This window comes from Pelobates fuscus, chromosome 11 (genome assembly GCF_036172605.1).
Source record: "Pelobates fuscus isolate aPelFus1 chromosome 11, aPelFus1.pri, whole genome shotgun sequence".
In the NCBI taxonomy this organism is placed as follows: Eukaryota; Metazoa; Chordata; class Amphibia; order Anura; family Pelobatidae; genus Pelobates; species Pelobates fuscus.
Window position 1 is genome coordinate 104,839,123 of NC_086327.1, and position 20,939 is coordinate 104,860,061.

At 40.7% G+C, this 20,939-nt stretch overlaps 1 protein-coding gene across 1 annotated transcript in view; it reads right to left on the bottom strand.

The window, feature by feature from the left end:
* Positions 1-4,048: 4,048 nt before the first annotated feature.
* Positions 4,049-20,939, bottom strand: part of C1QTNF12 (C1q and TNF related 12) — an 84,317-nt gene continuing 67,426 nt past the window's right edge. The window contains exons 7-8 of the mRNA XM_063435765.1: positions 8,049-8,127; positions 4,049-5,292 (exon numbers count right to left, since the gene is read on the bottom strand). Of these exons, the coding sequence (XP_063291835.1) occupies positions 5,194-5,292; positions 8,049-8,127 (178 nt within the window). The 3' untranslated portion in view covers positions 4,049-5,193. The remainder of the gene's footprint in view (positions 5,293-8,048; positions 8,128-20,939) is intronic.

Genomic DNA, 20,939 nt, shown 5'->3' on the forward strand with positions numbered 1-20,939 from the left:
TAACAGGGGAAGAGGTGAAAGTAATCCTCCTCCTCCCACGACCACGCCGACAAGGACAGGATGCTTTACAGATGTGTTGTTGATGGAGGACATGCAAAGCTTTTTAAGTCCTACGCATCGCCACAGCCCTTCGGGTCCACCCTCAGAGAACGACTCGACCGACAGGTAGCAGACTACCTCGCCTAAACTGCAGATATCGACACTCTGAGGAGCGATGAACCCCTTGACTACTGGGTGTGCAGGCTTGACCTGTGGCCTGAGATATCCCAATTTGCGATAGAAGTTCTGGCCTGCCCCGCTTCAAGTGTCCTGTCAGAAAGGACCTTCAGTGCAGCAGGAGGTATTGTCACTGAGAAGAGAAGTCGCCTAGGTCAAAAAAGTCTAGATTACCTCACCTTTATTAAGATGAATGAGGGATGGATCGCCCACTGTCAGATACATTCGACTAAAAAAGGCCTGATGAGGGGGACTACTTAACACACCACTCCTATCTGGTGGCACATTAGATTGCATGCGCAGTGCCCCAAATTTGAAGTAGGAGGACCGAACAAGCATCTTTTTCCATCTCCCGCTTCCTAAAATCGATGCCTTATATACACGTCCCCTGATAGGGGACGTAACAGGGATTAAACTGATAAGAATAGTACTACTTAACACACCACTCCTATCTGGTGGCACATTAGATTGCACGCGCAGTGCCCCAAATTTGAAGTAGGAGGACCGACCAAGCATCTTTTTCCATCTCCCGCTTCCTAAAATCGATGCCTTATATACACGTCCCCTGATAGGGGACGTAGCAGGGAGTAAACAGATAGGAGTGGTGTGTTAAGTAGTACTATTCCTATCTGGTGGCACATTAGATTGCACGCTCAGTGCCTCAAATTTGAAGTAGGAGGACCGACCAAGCATCTTTTTCCATCTCCCGCGTTAAAAGGGGAGTTTGGTCTGTCACTGTGAAGCGGGCGTAACCCTTATACTACCTGATCGATACAACATCATACCTGATGTTTTAAAGCACGTTATTCCAAACAATTTAGGATTGTTAGGTGTTTTATGCCCTTTATGGATTAAAACCAGACTCTGCATCAACTATGTAATTTTCCATGGGAGTTTTGCCATGGATCCCCCTCCGGCATGCCACAGTCCAGGTGTTAGTCCCCTTGAAACAACTTTTCCATCACTATTTTGGCCAGAAAGAGTCCCTGTGGGTTTTAAAATTTGCCTGCCTATTGAAGTCTATGGCGGTTCGCCCGGTTCGCCCGTTCGCGAACATTTGCGGAAGTTCGTGTTCGCCGTTCGCGAACGGAAAATTTTATGTTCGCGACATCACTAATTAGCAGTAGAAAGAGGGAAGTGCTCATGCCATTGTACAGAACACTGGTGAGACCTCAATTGGAGTATTGTACGCAGTACTGGAGACCATATCTCCAGAAAGATATTGATACTTTAGAGAGAGTTCAGAGAAGGGCAACTAAACTGGTTCATGGATCGGAGGGTAAAACTTACAAGGAAAGGTTAAAGGATCTTAACATGTATAGCTTGGAGGAAAGACGAGACAGGGGGGAATATGATAGAAACATTTAAATACATAAAGGGAATCAACCCCTTAAGGACCAAACTTCTGGAATAAAAGGGAATCATGTGTCCTTAAGGGGTTAAAAGAAGAAAGACCACCACAACAAGAGGACATAGTCTTAAATTAGAGGGGCAAAGGTTTAAAAATAATATCAGGAAGTATTACTTTACTGAGAGGGTAGTGGATGCATTGAATAGCCTTCCAGCTGAAGTGGGAGAGGTTAACACAATGAAGGAGTTTAAGGATGCGTGGGAAAGGCATAAGGCTATCCTAACTATAAGATAAGGCCAGGGACTAATGAAAGTGTTTAGAAAATTGGGCAGACTAGATGGGCCGAATGGTTCTTATCTGTCACATGTTTCTATGCACGATTGCCTCCCACTGCTTTCTTATGGCAAAGTATTGGATCGGCTGAGATTGTCAGGTTTGATGATTGCAGCCAAAGAGGCAGAGCAGGGGTGGACCAGCCTTTTAAGCGGGGGCAAGCCCCCTAAATGTGTTTTTACACTGTGGTGTCAGGAAGACACTTTGTATTCCTCACATTGTAGTGTTCCTTTAAGGAATAGGGCATGTGTTTTGGTTGTCCGTGGTAAGGTGGAGTAGAAATATATTAATATTTTTGAAATTTAAGATAGTCCTTTAGGTAGCAATAATGAGCAAAACTGCCCAGACATTTTTATTTTATGTTCTGCTCTATACCCCTGGTGTATTCTCTCATAAAATGTTTCTAAATATTCTATAATATTGTCACTAGGTTTTCATAGATTTTTCTAGGTGTTCTTGAGCATAATTTGCACAATAGTCAATGTTTATTTAACCATGAGTGCAGTTAGGCGGATCTGAATCAGAAATTTAAATTTTACTAGAAAAATGTTGGCAGAAGTCAGTGTTCCAAAAAGAGTCCATATATGTTCAAAATCCACTCGTTGGCATCTCTTGATGTAAGATGATACATAAACTGTTATGATTATCATGTGTTTAATTTGTGCATAATGGAACCGGTAATATTATTTTTCGAATTATGAGTATGAAGCATAAAAATCACTCAAAATACAAATTAAACATCTTAATATGAAAAAGACAAACAATGGTCCAACATTTAAATAACACTTTGAGCAGTATTCTCACTGTGCTGTTCATGCAAGAAAAAAATAATTATATGTATTTCAATTTGTATTATTAGTGAGTAGCTTAGGATTGATTTATTCAGCGTACAAAGACTTAGAAGAGGCTTGAGAAAAGAATGAGAATATGTTCAATCAAAATAATTTTGTTCTTAAAGAGGTACTGTAGGCACCATTAACACTTCATCTCATTGAAGTGGTTTTAGTTCAGTTAGTTTAGTTTTAACATTTTGACATTGAATGAGACGCAGTCTGATGCCTTTCTGTTGCCCTGGCTAATGTAGAAGCGGCTCTGAATGTCCCTATGCAGGTCTGTCAATGCAGTTCCAGCCTACTATTGGTGAGTGAGGGGAGTGGGCTGAAGATGTCAATGAACATCATATACTGCCCTCTCTCCACTCACAAAGCACACAAACCTGGAGCTGCACTAACAGACAGAGCAGGGGACTAAGCAAAATCTCCACCATATTCCCACTTTGGCATGCTACAGTTCACAAATAAGTAAATTAATTATTATCCAGTTGTGAGATTGTCTTCTCATAACAGTTCCACCCCACTTCCTCTGTGAGATAATCATTGGTGATCATCTCCTAGACAATCCAATGTTTCTCTATAAGCCATACAATTACAGAGAAGTCGTAAAACCAATGCATATCTATGAGAGGTGCTCACTTTCGTTTTGAGCAAGTACTCAAACTCATTAATAAATTGCCACCTAATCATATTGCATTGATTTGAGCCAACATCACCAGGCAGTGCAGTAAAAGCTTCAGATGGGTGAGAGTGAGTTTAAATAAATGGCAAATAATCTAACAATGTTATTTTAAGGTTTTTTTTTTCTAAAAGATAAAAGGTCTGATTTTAAATGCTAAGCATTTTGTACATTTAGGGGTCCAAGAACACTACCAATGTGTCTGTTTATATTTTTTACATCTGCATATATTAGCATATAAATATATATTACTATTTTTAACTTTTGTGTAGATATGTTCCCTGTGTTTCATATTGACTGTGTTCAGTGTGCACACCTTGATTTTAGCATGAAATATAGTTGAAATTATGACTCAATCCTTAACTAAGCCTTTTTGCATTGACTATCTCAAGGAATGCCTATTGTATATTTATGGAGTTGGGGAACCATTTCGATCTTCCATACCCATATCAGTCTGTTTTAGAGTAAAAAACAAAACCTGTTTAACCCCTTAAGGACCAAACTTCTGGAATAAAAGGGAATCATGACATGTCACACATGTCATGTGTCCTTAAGGGGTTAAACCCAAAAGAAATATAATTCACCAGTATAATTTCCTTATTTGCTTCAAAGCTGAAGCTACAGGGGCCAGTAAGTGAATGATATTACTGTTCTCATAGTCCCATTGTTTGCATATTCCACAAACTCCCACATTGCTAGAGTATATGGGAAATGTAGTTCAGCAGAGTCAATTATATTCATTCTTGAAAGGGTATGTCTTTGGCCTCTGATAGCTTTCCAATCAGCTTCATTCAAGACTGAATTTACTTTCAGCCATTCATCTGCACAGTTGCTAAAGATGTTTTTATAAAGAGCCTGTGATCTTTATGTATTCGGTCTTATAGGGGCATCGAGTGTTACATCACAGCATGCAGGTGGGGTGAAAACAGAGCTAAGGTGATTTTTGCAACTCTGGAACAATAAACTTATGCAAAGTGCTCAAAAGTTTGAAGACTTCTTTTAAATGTGCACATTTTTCATGCAGACTCACTAGTCTCTCCTCCTAAGCCCGTTGTATATAAATCTGAACCTTTGGCACCAAAATTGATGATGGTTAAAAGACTGTTTATTAGCAAACAGCCATATTATGCAGTATCTTATAGAATAAAACAATATAGAACAACATAGGTGATCAGAAGAGGGTACAATCTGAGGCACAAATACAAGTGTCCATTTTGGAGCCAACAGCAGTAACTCCTTTTTCGGTCAGGTTGCTTGATGTTCTTCTTGAGTCCCTCATTAACCAGACCACACAAAACTGGCTCCAAATGCCCTCGGAACTCAATTATAGAAACAAAGTGTCCATTGTAGAAGAGATCCACATACAGCTTTCAACAACGAGAACATCTCTGCTGAGGCTCTACATCCTTCTTTCTTTTTCTAAATCAAGGAGCAAAAATACATATACAAAAAAGGATAACTTGTCCTAATTGATGGTATTTTCTTTACGGAGTCTGATATGGAAATATTAAACGGAGTTCTGCAATGCATTGCTTAATAATACCATTTCGATGTATTGCAGACCTCTCGGCAGTTTGTAGCTTACAAGCAGCAGAGGCAATGAATGAAGATAGGGGCTTGCATAATGTCTCTCCAAGTGATGAAGGTGGCAAGCAGTTATACAGCAACAGATCCCAGATGATCAGCAAAATGGAATGTTTGTCCATTGTAGATGCACAACCCTGTGTCAGTATCATGATGGTTTGATGTTGAAGGAAGAACTTGTTCTCCAGGGGTTTTGGTTAAATCCCCATCAGAATGCCCATAAAATCAGACCCATTTTGAACAGTGATTGGTGCCCCAGCACTGTTGTCCACAAATATAGATGTGTATTGTCCAGACTGTAAAGAAAGTGGAAAAAAGTGTTTGTTTTATTCACATAATATAGTCAAATTTTAGTTGCATTATTATCTCCATAAAATGCTTTTACTGTCAACTAGACATGTGCATGGAGGACAAACTCCATTTGGCCAAAATCTATTCTTCCAAAAAATTAATTTGTGGAGGATTGTGACCTCCAACTCTCGTCCCTGAAATATTGTGCATGAAAAAAAATTTATCGGAAACGATTAGGATGAACAAAACAGGTTGCGAAAACGGGCCACTCAGTATACTTCAAAATATATACATAATATAAATATTATATATATTTTGCAGTACATTGATAGGCGCATTTTCCAGCCGTTTGGTTCCCAAATCAAGTGAGAAAATTTTACTAAAAGAAGGAAAAAGAGGAGGGTCAGTAAAACAAAAACATCTATATTTATATATCATATGTTCATGAATATGTATATATTTTTACTGCTTCTTATTTTACTATCTTTATTGGTCACCTCTCACTTGATATGTGAGTATAATCAACATTTAATGACTGTCCCCTAGCCATCAATTATTTTTATCCCAATTAATCATCTTTTTTTGGTACCTTGGGGGGAACTTCAAACACCGAATCACACCAACACACCATTGCACTAGTTATTGGTTTGGTTATATGTCTCTACTAGCTTGGTTATATGTCTCTACAATGCTTTGGAGAAACAGAATTTGGTAGAAGAGCTGAATGTCCACAAATACACAAGTCTACTGTCCATTACATCCATGCACCCCATTTTATCGTGAAATAAAGTTTGAATTCTGACTTTAGTGAATAATGCCGATTGTTAGAGATAGAACTGACAGGGTTATCCACTAACGTCAGAAATCAAAGTGTATTTTTAAATTTAAGGTCAAAGTAGTTAAACTGGAACAGTTCCGTAAGTCAGCTAGAGTTTCACTTAGACTTCTCTGTCTATATATTTAAAATTCACACTGAATTCTCCTTTCAGTAAATAACCCTGTGAGTTTAAGAATATTTACACCACAGGTATTTTCTCTTACATTTTGCAAATTCAGATTACATTTTAATATTAATATTTGATAATATGTTGGTGCCTAATAAATTATAATAATAATAAGTGACTATTTTACAGTTGTGGTGATATAATTCTATAGAGAGTGATCTTTTGCTTTTATAAAATCTTTCATTGAAAACAACTCCAGAGTATTGAATGAACACGTCTGAAATGGTATTTGCAAATGGCGTATAAACTCGGATCATCGCTTTTATAAACTGTCACTACAATAACATTTCCCGGTGTAGTGTTCTTGGAACAGAGACTAAGTAGCAAATCAAACGCTTCAGGACTATTTTAAAGCAGATCATCTACTAGAAAAACAAATGGCACAGCAGGAGCAAAACGACGTTTGCTTGGTCCAAAAACAATAATAGTAATTTCTAGCTGTCTCATGGACACAACTGCTAATGTTCCAGAAAAGTAACTGAAGAAAGCCTGGCTTTACGGACTTTGATGATTCCAAGATTTTCAACGATACGAAAAATAAAATTGAACAAACAGAGGCTGGTTATAGGACTCTGTTAATAACAAAATACCACAGCCAAGAGGATGCTGGGAAATTAAACAACTTTGAGATACAATACACTGAACGTGGTGGATGAAAGCAGTGACAGAACTCTAAATGACAGCTATGCTACAATTAAAATGGCCGAGCCAGTTCTTATCTTGTTTACATATGAAGATATTTTCTTAAAAATGTTTTGTTCCCTGGAGGCGGTGTATCTTGATTAACGTATAGCTCACTCTAACAATATTATTTTTTTTATTTTTTTTTTAGTAGGAGCAAAGCTAGTTATCAACATGATGTTTTAAAATTGTTTTATTATCATTCTTTGAAAAAGTGCTGACCAAACCTGTGACATTGTAAAACTTACCTATGATAATTTTGGTTATGAATATCTGTATGTAATATAATGTCTGTGCTAACTAAATCTGTCGCTATGCACGCAAAAAAGAAAGAATGTAAAAAAAAAAATTTAAAGAGAAAAATGATGACTGCCAAAACAAATAAAACTTTGCTTAACCACAGATGTAACGAGGGGTATGCACATTTTTGTTGCCTTCCCTCATTCCCATGATACATTCCCCCACCAGTAACTCTCCTCCCAAGAGGTAGGGTTTGTGGTGTAGAGAGGTGTTGTATAGGAGTTACTCTGGTATTTTTCTTGGACTGTGTTACTCTGTTGCACACAGGGCAATAGAATTAGACAGTATTTACTCCCAATGCTTAAATCAGTACAAAATAGAAGGAAAAAGACGTGGACAATTATGTTGGTCTTATAGATGGGTCCACTGGGTGAAACGGCTTGACTACAATAGCATATCTTGCCTCTCTTATTACCATACAACAGGGCCCCTTCGTGATGAAGTTCTGGAGTGAAAGAGTGATTTAGGGGAATAAATTCAGAAAATAGTTTTCGAAGATTGGATTAATGCTATTTTAACCACTAAACCATCAATGAATCATAATAATAATATACATTTTGCTTTCTGACATTTTATTCAAGTATGTTCAGTCATTGAAAACCGCTCAATGAGATTTGTGTGTATGTTAATAGAAAATTACTGAAACCAACTGCTAAACTTGCCTTCTGAATAAATAACAATGTATTGTTTGTTTGTTTTGTTTGGTCTATGTGTTAATGAGTTTAGGTAACAGCATAATGTACACATGGTAACAGTGATTACAATCTTCAAATTACCTGCAGTTGTAACAAGCCCTGAACATGGACAGTGAATATTTTGCTGTTGCTCTCCATTCCAGCAATGACTTCCAGGGACCTGTGAAAAGTCATTCATAAAGTTCATGATAAAATATAACACAGATACACAGAATTACAAATATGCAAACAGTAACCACAAACAAGAACGCACACTTAATCATGCAACTATTGCAGGTATACTGATTCCCTGCTTCTTGCTAAAAGGGACACTCCACTGCCCAAAAAACTAAATAAATAATCAGTGTGTAGTAAATATACCCCCAACAAAACCATGCATGCATTTAATAATTATATATATATATATATATATAAAGAGCTTGCAAGACTTTCTGGGCAGTTTCTGCCTCTCGAGATTAGCTCCACTGAGCTAACCGAACCAGGAAGTAACAGTACCTTTTGTCTGATTGACAGCCGAAGGGATGTAACAAGGTTAATTTATAAAAAGTGCAAATTCCTCTTGAAATCTGCACTTTTTGAAAAAAAAAAAAAAGTGACACACCTCACATATTTAGGACTCAAGCAAGCTTATGTGCTGTAAGGGTCTAGAGTTTTCTTTTATCAAGTCAATTCAATGCCACTTTTCTCTGTATGTGTAACAGGCTTACAGAGTCGGGCCCTGAATATTCTTTTATTAGCTTGGAAGCAGGCGTTTGGGGACAGTGTGGGGGTGACGCCACAGTCTCTACTACTGGACAGCTTCTCAGGGGGAGCATTTTACCTAATGCATACCCCCGGAATTACCTCTGTAACGATGGTAAGATGTGATTTTCAGACCACATAGCCACCAACAGAGATCCATATGCACAGACATATATGTACTGGAGTCGTTTACCAATGACAGATCATTTTGAAACTTTAGCAAAGACTTCCTATATTCTTTACTCAATATTTTCATCAATGCGGTTTTCCCAAAGAGAATATATTTAGGAACCCACAAATCCATAGAGATTGTGAGTCAGCTATACAATGAGATGTAGGATTCTGGTTACTCCCCGTCAAACATTAATTCTCAAAGAACGTAAAAACTGTCAAAGCTGCAGATTTAACTGACAGTGAGGAGGCAAAGCTACGTATCTGCATATTCTTAAAATAGCCAGAAGGTGGAAGGTATACTAAAGCCATGATAGAGTCTAAAGAAAAAAAAGCACCATTCAGGTTACAATAGCATTTCTAATCTCATATTTTTTTTTTTTTTAATTCTTTATTTTGTAGTGCATGTAGGTAGAACAGTACATATGTGGTACCCCGACGGCATTCCACACACGTTTTAATAACATTAATAACATTGGGGTACATAGGTAAGTTTGCACATTTTTTATATTATTATGAGAGGTCAGCTTTATGAGCTGTAGCTTATAGGAGTGTTCAACGCTTGAGACAAGATAGGAGTAGGTAACATTATGCATCAGGCATTGACAAACAGTGGGTCCCTGAGACCTGTTAAGATTTGCAACTGAGCAGTTTGAATTGGTTTGAGTATTACCAAGGTCAACAGATGAGGTACAAGATGCTGGCAAACATGCTGCGAGAAAACTGACTAAATACACGGGACTGACATGCTATACATGTTACTTAGTAGATGTATGTGCGCGTAAGCTTACGGGATCGAAAGTATATTATTGGTGTAGCACTATGCTATGTTACTTGCATTAGGAAATGATTAAAGCAGAGAGTGACGATTAGGTAAGCAGGCTAAACTTGCGAGTGTCTAGTGCGGGGCACGGTAGTGTGATAAAGTCCATCACAGTATATTTAAAAGCTTGGACATAGTATACAACCAGCTTATAAGACAGGCTTGTGAAACAGGCTTAGAGAAATACTAATGAAAGAAAAATAAACGTTAAACAATATGTGTGACATTGGCACTTTGTTATGAAACATGCTAGGCTATAAAAGGCATAGAACAATGCTTTGTTGAGGAGGAGAACGTTCAAGCTAGAGGCACTGGGTGCACAGTTTGAAGCGTGGGAATAGACCAACCGTGCTATCACTGGTGGGGTATCAAGCTTAATTTGCCACTTTAGCCCGGACCAGCTAGTAAAACATTACGGTATAGGTAAACGCCAAGTAGGCAACAACGCTAAAAATACTGTAAAGGGGTGAGATGGTGGCAGCCCAAAGGCTAGTACGTTATGTATGCCAAATAAAACAGTCGAGTGACTAACAGTTGTAACTGCTCCGCATGCCACCCCATGGAAACTGTGCTTCAAGTAGGCAAAGACAAAGTGAAAACATATATTAAAATAGACACATTTAAAATAAGCTCTGTTTGGAGATATAAAGATGATTTTGCTGTCCGTTTCTAATGGATGACAGAAGGGGGCAAGAGAAAGGACAGAGAGTCCCAGTGAGTCCATTCACAGTTCCCACCCTAACCAATGCCTTCAGAGGGTAGGAAACAGTCCAGCATGATATGTGGATACCGGGAGCTGCTTGGGTTCGTTGCTGTCTCATCCTTGTCCTGCCGTCTCAGCCGGGGTACGTGCGGTGTTCTGTGTATGGTATCCTCCCTCCGCTTCTCCCGAAGGGCATGTTGCTCAGCAGCCATGTGGCCTGGGGTTTTCCTCCTCAGGTATGCTTCTGGTGTCTGCAGGTCCCTAGTGGGGGTCCTCCGACTGCTTCTCAGGAGTCCGCGGGCCCGTCTTCCCCCGAGGGGTTGTGCTGAAGCATGGGTTCGTTTTTGGGGTCTGCGCTTCTGCCTCTGTGGGGGCTGCTTTGGGTGGCTGGTCCCGCTGGTATGTTGCCTGGGTGGGCTGAGTTTGTGCTGCTTAGGTGCTCGGTGGGTGAGTGCGCCCGGCGGGGCCTCCCGCAACCCATCGTGTGTGTGCCTCTGATTGCCCCTCTGACCCCCTTCCACTGCATTCGCACGTACCTCAAACTTCTGCCATAGCTTGGCAAAGAACTCGTTTAGGTGTTGCAGCATGAGGTCTACCGCAGCACACCCGTCTTGCTCACCGCGTGGGTATCGTGCGTCCGCCATTTTGAGTGCTATGGTCGCTTCTCTGGCTTATGCAGTATCAGCAGCCCGTTGTCAGCAGGGTGAGTGAGGTTGCTGTATGTGGACCGGGATGACCCCCGCCGGTCCTGGGGGGGGGGGAAGGTGTTTTACCGGTGTCCCAGACTCTGCTTCTGTGCCTGGAGAGCGCCCGTCTCTCCGTGGCTGAATCTCAAGTAGGCCGCGAGCCTCGGTATGTCCGGACGGTTGCGCAGGGGCTCGAGAGAGGCACCGTTAGCTGCAGCAGCCTCTCCCGGGTGCAGGTATTGCGGTTTGCGGCTTATGAGTGGTTATGGTTGGGTATATTACCCTGTTTAGTATCTCCAGACGTGGGAACTCGCGCTGAGCACGTCTGGGCTGCTTGGCTGCTTGGCTCCGCCCCCTCTAATCTCATATTTTAATAATTTCTCTGAGATATTCCACGTTATAGTCATTTATTTTTAAATCTGAAAAGGACGCAATAATGAATGTGGCGTAAAGGAATACAACATGCTTTAAAATGATCATTACATTTTGACATTAAAATAATCTCGGAAAAGAGCAATTTGAAATACACGACAAAATATACAACCTTTCTCCTTAGATATATTAGTGGCTGGGCAATATTGTATATAAATATAATTCTAAAGGCTTCTCAACAGAAATTGTGTCCCTGCACCACTGACCTTAAAACAAAACAAAACAAAAAATGTAAGAAAAGAATTTATAAAAACAATTACGAGTTTGCACAATTCTGACTCCTGGAGGTCATTAAGTGACAAAAGAGTCAAATGTAATAATTTGCGATCACTGATTCTAAGCTCCCTCGGGCTTCACATAAAATGAATGACTGGAGTACACAAATAATCCTCACTCAACCAGCATGTCAACATTGTAAAACACACGGTGCCAGGGAAGAGCCAGTCCTAACTTGAATGTTTCTGCCCAAGATTCTTTGTGAATGAGGACACTGGGACTAATTATCCTCGCTGCACATGAACTGGGAAATGATAGTAAGATGGAGATCAATGGGATGAAAGTTACGAGCACCTAACAAACCTAATGAGATCATTAAAGAATTCACTTGTGTAACAAAATAAATCAAATGTGTAACACATGTTTCTATGAATTCATAAGTTAAGGTGTGTGTGAGTGTGTATGTATATATATATATATATGTATATGTATATATTACTGTGATATTCAGTATTTTTATAGTTCAGTACAATCTGGGTCACAAATCAATTGTGGTTATTTAAATGCAAAATATTACATCATTGCCACATATTTTTCTCCCTGTGAGATTCAATGCTTGCACGCTATAATAATTACATTGCACAGAGGTGATCTTTACATATCGCTGTGTTTGAATTTCAAGCTTTGAAAAATGAAAGCTAGGAGGAATTTGTTTGGGTTTATGGGTACGGAAACAGTTTAAGGGAAGATTAATTTGGAAGACTAAGCTTGTATGTATAATATACACAGGGTGATGTGAGAGAAGAATGTCTTATAGAAGAAATTTGCATATATTACCTATGCCGTTATCCACCTATAAACTTGAATATTCAATACTGAACAAAACTGTATTTATACACTTGCAAGGAATTTTTTCTAGAACAATTTAAAGATGAAAGATTATTGTCTGTAAAGTGAATGCATTTTTTTTACTGAATAGACTGAGTACTTTACATATATGTTTTTTAAACTATAACTATGCATAGTGCCAGTGATTATAAATATAAACTCCTTTTCTAAGTAAATTTTGTAAAAAATAAAATAAAACCACCACTGGACGAGGTTGATTGTTGTTACAATGCACATAAGCGGTTTATTGAGGGATTGGCTCACTGTCCAATCTAAGCCAGAATCCGAACATCATAGCAGTAGGCAACTGCTTGGACTCAATTTAGTTGGACATAAATTAGAGGCGCATGCGTTTTCCTTTCTTTTCAACTTTGTTATCAGTTGCTGTATTTCCTTTTTAGTAGGTGAGAGGCAAATGCAAAATACAGCTACCATAATTAGCATCCAGGCTAGAGTAAAGAGGAGTATTAAATAATGTTTACTACTTAGCACTAAACAGGTGATATTTAAATACAAATAAATAAAGAAATGATGGTCTACCTTTAACCCCTTAAGGACACATGACATGTGTGACATGTCATGATTCCCTTTTATTCCAGAAGTTTGGTCCTTAAGGGGTTAAAGGGAGAATATAGGCACCAAGACCACTTCATCTCAATGAAGTGGTTTGGGTGCCATGTCCTCCCCATTTTTTATTTTTTTAATAGAATCTTTATTTGTTTAGAGTTTTTTTTTTGGAAAGTACAACAAAAGAATGCAACAGAGTTAGCTCGCAGGCCTCTCGGAACATTACACACGTTAGACAAGTACTCGTATATCTGCTATGCACCAGTCTTCTGTCAGAATTTATGCCTCATTGTAGTCAGTGGTCTGATATGCAGTCAGTGTCAAGTGATGTTACTTGCGTGTATGTGTTGCATGTTGGGATGACTTATAGTAAGGTTTCAGTGTTGTCGAAGGAATGCTATATAAGAGGGTGCAGCCGGGATAGCTCCCACCAGATGTCGTAGTGTAATTGTATATGTGAGTTTTTGTAACCTAAACATATCGTGTTAAATTGCCTGTCTCCTGGTAATGTCAAACACATTGGTGTTAGTTAATAATTAACAAAAAAAATGCATACAAGAGTATAAAAAGTCTTGAGACAAGTCACCATGTGGGTGGAGTGATTGTTCAGAATGAGCTACCCCCTCTTGGGGTAACTGTCTGTCTAACATGGAGTATCTTAAATGTAATCCCCTGTGGTTAGGCAAGTGGATAAGAGCAAGTACAGAAATAGAAGTCAGGAGAAGGAAAGATATGGTCGCCTCACAACCCCCCCTCCCCTTCCCCCCCCCCCCCCCCGAGAGTGCCGGGTTCCCCTCGAGCTCCCAGTCCCACCAAAGGTGTATTATTGTCCCCCTTTCCGCCTGGCATCTCCAGCATGTCGGGGGCACCATCGGGAATATCTTATGGAGTAGGACTGGAGTCCTATACCAGAGTGATATGAGTTTATAATTCATCTCCTGGTATTGGGAGCTGAAGGAACTCTTATGCTGACATAGTAATGCCTTGTCCCACTGTGAGGGTGAAAAAGTCTGGTCTAGCATGTGTTCCCATTGCATTTGGAAAGTGTTATTTGTCAAGTGGTTGCCAACCAAAAGGTGTATAGCGTGGATATAGCCTTGTCAAGCGTGATGCCCCGTGCACAGAGGATCTCGAACCACGTAAGATCCCTATGTAACTGTTCTTTATTTGGGAGCAAGTTGCAATAGTGTATTAATTGTTTATATCAGAGAGATCAGTGGGGTCCTTGCTCTACCCTCTAATAGGGAGTCTATGTCCCAGATTTTACCGTCTCGTAAGGCCTTATGGATCGGGATGTATTCTCCAACCCCTAGAAAGGACCATGCCCTCAAGGGCAGCCCCCCTCCCCCTAATTTGCCGTTGTTCGTTATCGGTAGTAAGAGGCTGGGCGTGGGCGAGATGTGTGTCTATTCTCTAACCAAGTACCAGTTCGTTCGAATTCCGCTAGAAAGCAAGGAAGTGTGATCCGAGTTCCGATATGATGAAGAGAAGGTCATCCGTGTAAGCGGCAACCTTATGTTCCACCTTCTGCCATGTGTAGCCCCGGTTCCAGTGTGTGGAGCCTCCTGCCACTGGACTATGGCCCCATGTTTAACACTGTTCATTTCCCTGCAGAAAGGCTGGTTCGTGCCTTTCTGTGGACTGTTAAAGCCATGCTACCCCTAGATAGCTATGCCATGGAGCCCAGCCTTATACTGAAAGACTGTATGAAAGACTTTGGCTCCATGACGATTGAACTGTATGTATGTGATCTGAGCACCATCCGGTAATAATGTGCGCTCAGATCAAAGCTATCTGGGGATAGGTAGAATGTGTATGTTCTATGTGATAAATGTAACAGTATGTTATTTTATGTTTTTTATTGTCCTTTGTCTGCCATGTGGTTAATGGAGTTTTGCCTCTGTCCTGGTAGATAATTGGATTACTTCCCAATTATCTCCAGGACAGAGAGGAGGGATTGTGATGCATTGTGGGATTGTAAACTTGTGATTGGTCAATGCCCAATATGTTTCCCAATTTCCCATCTGGTCCCCTAGGGGAGTGTCCACCAGGTGGGAGACCTGCATAAAAGTCGGGCAGGTAGCCCCAGTAAATCAGTTCTGCTTGACCCTCAAACCAAGTGTCGTCTCATTCTTGGGGGGAATTGGATTGTATACTGTTACAGTGCGACTGCCAGGAGTGTAAACTGTTCAAATGGTTTTTCCTGTTCGGCTGTTTAACAGTATTTGTGTGTTCGGGAGTTGGTGAATTTGTGTGTTTCCGGTTCGGGAGTTGGTGAATTCGTGTGTTTCCTGTTCGTAAGTTTGAAGCATTCCCCTGGTTCCAGTTCGGGAGATTGGTGAATTCATGTGTTTGCAGTTGGGGAGATTGAGTATTCATTTGTTTGCAATTCGGGAGATTGGTGCTTGCAGTAGCTGTCTGTGAATCTGAAAAGGGGAATATCGCCTAAACGGTTTTTAACCTCTTGTGTGCAAAACGGTCCGTTACACACTGAGGCTCATGGCTTGTTCTACAAGGCGGAAATCCAAGTTAGCATTCTGCGTCCCAATCCATCTTTCTTAAAGTGGCTTTCATATATGACCAATCGACTCGGTCAAACACCTTTTCAGCATCGGTTGATAGTAAAATGAGGCGTTTCCGCATCTTTCTCGCATGGTGTTGAATGGAAAAGAGACGCAACAGTTTTTTGTCCCTTTCAGAGCCGCAGAGAGTTCCTCTGTACTTATCTGGGCATCCAATACAGCCACTACTTCTGGACTTACCTCTGTCGCGATGTTGGTATCTAGGTAAGTGGTGACATGCGCCAGTGCAATCGGGCTTAATTGATTCCCCTCGGGCATCGGCAGGTTATACAGAGAGCTATAGTAGCGTCGTAATTCTTCTGCTATGTCCTTTGAGATGGAAGATATAGTCCCTGAGGTAGTGTGTATTTTGCAGACCTGTGTTCGGGGGTAAATACCTTTCAAAATATTTACCTCCTTTGTTCGCATGGGCATAAAAGAAGCCCTTGGAGCATTGTAAAGATTGAAAATATCTGCGCAAAAGCGCGCAAAAGCATACCTTTGGAGCCTCTGGATCCCTGGTCTGTTGGGATGATAGGCCCAACGGGGATCCACCTCCGTGTGTGGTTGGGGCCTCGACCCCAAGGGCGCCAGGACCCAGTTGGTGACCGTCACCAGTAGCAGGCCTAGCTCCTCCAGGAACTGCGGCACCTCTTCAGGCAAGCGAATAGAGGCCCATCCATTCCAACCGCGTGCACACCTGGGCGCTTCAGTAATTCCATGTCGGCCTGTGGCGGGCTTTTTTCATAATAGTCTCCTTCACTGGAAAGGAGTGAAGGCAACATATCAAGTTTCTTGGCCCCTCTTCTATAGAGCGTGGCTATAAGGCTCCATTGGCCCCCTCGTATTCGAAGCGTTGAGGGGCCTCACCCTGCAGGAGCATGCGGAAAAGGCCGGTGAGCACCTCCTCAACGTTTTCCTCCCCTTCAGCCACAGGTATCCCACAAAATGTTGCATTGACGGCCCCTGTTGTCCAGGCCTTCCAGGGATCTCCTCATAGCCAGGAGTATTCCCTTCTGTCTGGATACCACCATGTCGGTTGCCGTGTGGATTGGGTCTCGGCTGACTGCTCAAATGCCTGAATGCGGTCTCCCTGCGCAGCCACCTCTGTCCGGAGGCCCGCCATCTCCGTTCTCAGAATGTCCTGAATGGTGGCAGTGAGGGTAAGTAGGTCAGCTTTGGTGACCATGGAAGCTGCCATATTCTTCAGTTCCTCTCTGATACAGTCTAAGGAATAGGATTCCAATCCTACCATTGAGGCCAGGTAGGACGGTGCCATTTTGGGACTCCCGACCTCTCCACTTGTGCCTGGCTGGGATTGAAGATAGTCATCCATGGGGCCTATTTGGTGCCCTGTTTGTGAGCCCCTTGGGGCCTGGGGGGGGTTCTGAACACTTGGTACATTTCATTAGCTTAGCGTGGCTGGGTATAAAGTGCCGATTAGGGAACCAGTGGAGCGTAGTTCCCAGGTTATGCGACTATCTTGGTTAGAGCCCAAACCACGCCTCCTTGCCCCATCTAACCCTGCAAGTGAAAACATTGCCATACTGCAGAAAGTCAGTGTTTCCATTTCCAGGGTTTAAATGTCTTTTATAGGCTGTCACCCAGACTGTCACTAAAGGCCCTTCTGGAGAAATAGCCGAATAAGATGAGAGCACTAGCCTCCCAACGCTTCCTTATAATAAAGCATTGGATTGGCTGAGATTATTGACCTCGATGATCTCAGTCAAAGAGACAGATAGGCAGCGCAGAGACCAGCACTACAAGGGAGAAAAGGTAAGTAAACAAAAACTTTTTTACTCCTTACAGGTGAGGGTCGGTGACCTAAATGGCTACAAGGGCCCTATAGCGTTAGGAATACACATTCGTATTCCTAACGCTATAGTGTTCCTTTAAGCAATCAAAACAAAGTATTGCTAACGTGCTACTAGCAAGCAATAGAACACAGTTTAATGAGGTCATCTCTTTGTCTTTAATTTTTTTTATTGCTGAACTTTTGATAAGACTGTTAGACAAGTACAATTCACACCACGGCACTGTGTCGCAGAGTCAAAATAATACCAATCACTGCCAAGATACTGCCCTCCTGCAGGGACATTCATTGTATTCTATGCGTATCAGATGACAGAGGTTTTTAGTCATTACATTCTTTGGTAGATGTTACAGTCACACTTCCACATTCCAAACTCATTACAAAATATAATATCATTCTTCTACAGTCCTGGATAACATCAGGTGGGGAAAATGAGGTGTTTGGTATCTTCTATATTTACTTTCTGGCACTCTTATATGTCGTTTCCCATTCATGCTTATTATATAAAGCATCTTTTTCGAAGATAAATTTTATATAAAAATGAGTAGCTATATTAAGTATTTATAGGAGCCATGGTAACAAATGTGCTGATAGTGGCCAAAAGCTATATATCCAGATGTTGTTGAATTAAAATGCCTACTTCCTTACAGGAACACTATTAATACATATTTGTATTTCTAACGCTATAGTGCCCTAGTCACAGTTTAGGTGACCGGGACCAGCTCTGCCAGGTTTAAACGAGGTGTTTTGCTTACGTTTACTCCCTCGCAGCGCTGGTTTCCTCGATGAAGCTTCGCATTGGGAGGTGAGAGGTATGCACTGAGAGGCTGAGACCATCTGACTAAAATAGAAAGGTTTTACTCTGCTATTTTATGGAAGTGCCTCTAATAGCGCCCAAATTGATGAGATCTGTCATTTTGACAGCCACTAGAGGCAGGCTAATCCGGCAATAAAAACATTGCTGTTCCTGCAGTACGGCCATGTTTTCAACTGCAGGGTTAAAATAGTTGGAGTTGGAGGGTTAAATAGTTAAAATAGTTGGAGGGAGAAATGACACCCAGACCACTTCATAACATCATAAACTTCCTTCTAAGTTTGGCAAATCAGCATGTTAGTTGGCTTAAAATCTTCTAAGATAACATAAGGAATTTAAGGCCTTAAATTAATATTTTGCATAAGCTTTTCAAAAAGTTCAAATATATTAGAAAAATGTTCCAAATTATTTATCTACAGAACTCACGGTTAAAGTCTGTGGGAGTTTTTGTAGATAAATCATTTTGAAAACAAATTTGAATAATTTGAAAAGCTCGGGCAGGGCTTGGCTGTCAACTGAACAAGATGCATGTTTCAGTGGCCACCCATCAAAAACACTGAAAATCGATACTACAACCTTAAATTGAGATCCCCATGTGTGACGACACAATTCCATTGTTTTGGACAGCAGATTCAGTAATTGCTGAGAGTGATCACATGACTCTTGAGGCCTGCTCAATCAGGTGAGGTGCCGATTCCCTGCCTCAAGATGGCAGTTACCAATGCCACATCAAAGCTATCGGTGAAAGAAACTCAACAAGTACGGGAAGAGGCTTTTCTGTTGGCATATGATAAGATCTGTGCTCTTTTTTGGAGGAGACTCAAGGAGCAAGCACCTCAGCTCAACTCACCTTGTACCAGACCGGCATTCAGCGGTGCTTTGGTCTTTCGTTCCCTTGCCGGGCAAGGAGTCCAAGGGGATGCAACCCTTGGATGCAGTCCACAACCTGGGAAAGCTCTGTAAAAGGGAATGTCTCAGGACTTTCCCATGCAAACACAGTGTGGTGGGAAGGTTGGATCTGGGATCGCAAATAAGCATTTTAGCTGGTCTCAATCGGGTCTTCCAATTTTTAAGATGCATTCAATTCACCTTCCTTTGCCTAGATATAGGCTGATTTAATGCTATCCCCTGTCAAATGTTCTACTAATCAACTCAGAGAGCAGTTTATCAGTTGTTTTATCTTCTGTTTTCTTCGTTTTAGTTTGGGCTTACAAGTCTACTACCTGTTATAACTGTTGAAGTTTCTGTTACGTTTACTTCGTAATCTAGACCAAATGCAACATAGCTTTTCAGATTCTTTGTAAAAGTATGGCAAATATAGGTCTAATCTTAAGCACTGTTATTTACTATTGATTATTTACTATCTAAAGTTGTGAAAGTCTTTTAACATGTGTATCTAATTCCACATGAAATCCACTTTGACTTTGTCTCAAGGTGACATGTTTTATGTGCCTGTACTACAAAAATAAAACATTGAAAAAAAAATTGAAAAGCTCATCCAAAAATATGAAATTGAGGTCTTAAAAAAGGCAATTTATTCTTTACTGTAGTAAATTAAAAAACGCATTTGCATACGTCCTAATATTTCAAATTGACAGAGGAACACTTTCATTTTTGGGGTTTGAGTGAGGTATAGCCAGTTGTGCTGTTCTGAAAAAGTTTTAGGTAACTTATTAATAACAATTTATGCAATCAGAAATGTCATTTAGAATAAGACCAATTAATCTTATTTAAAGAGACTAATTTCCAAATACATTTGTTGCAGTTCAAAGACACATTACTGTGAGTATTAGAGCTGCGGGTCTCTGATATAAATTCACACACCCCCAAGAGAACTAAGCCAATACAAAAGTGGGACATTAAGACAGAAAAGTGGGACAGATGGATTGCACCCAACACTTGGGAGGCATTTGATTGGGAAAAAAGACTCCAAATCAGGTATACATACCTCCTGACATTAAGTGGTGTAGACTCTGAATTTCAATAGGCCAAAACAGCTTACCTGAGAACATGGACAATTTGGCAGATGTTGTCTAAAATTTGAAATTCACGTTGGTTTTATAGGACCACTAAAGACTCAATAAAGTGCTATGGGTGCAGTGGTCCTGTCATTTTAACCCTGTAATGTAAAATATTGCACTTTTTGTAGAAACATGGTTAAATACACCTCTTGTGGCAGTCTTTCTGACAACCACTAGACGCACTTCCTCCTCCAGAGTAAACCTTGGTCCTGGAATCAATGTTGCTGATAGCACAGTTTGATTAGCGGAGCTTGGCGTCTGGCCTTGCATGCTTAGTTCCAATCTACTGCTTCTCTATGATAAGCAATAGAATAGAGGAGATTGTGAGTTATATCAGCTTGGATGCTGACCTCATTGGATGAGGAACTGGAATCTGCAGCGGATGAGTCCTGGCCCCGGACACAGGATGAGTAATCATTATTTTACAGAACAAATAGGGGTGGATAGTAATCACATCGCTATAAGGGAACAGTCCCAAAATAACAATTGTAATTTTCAGAACCTTTAAGACATGTCACACATTAGCGAATAACTAA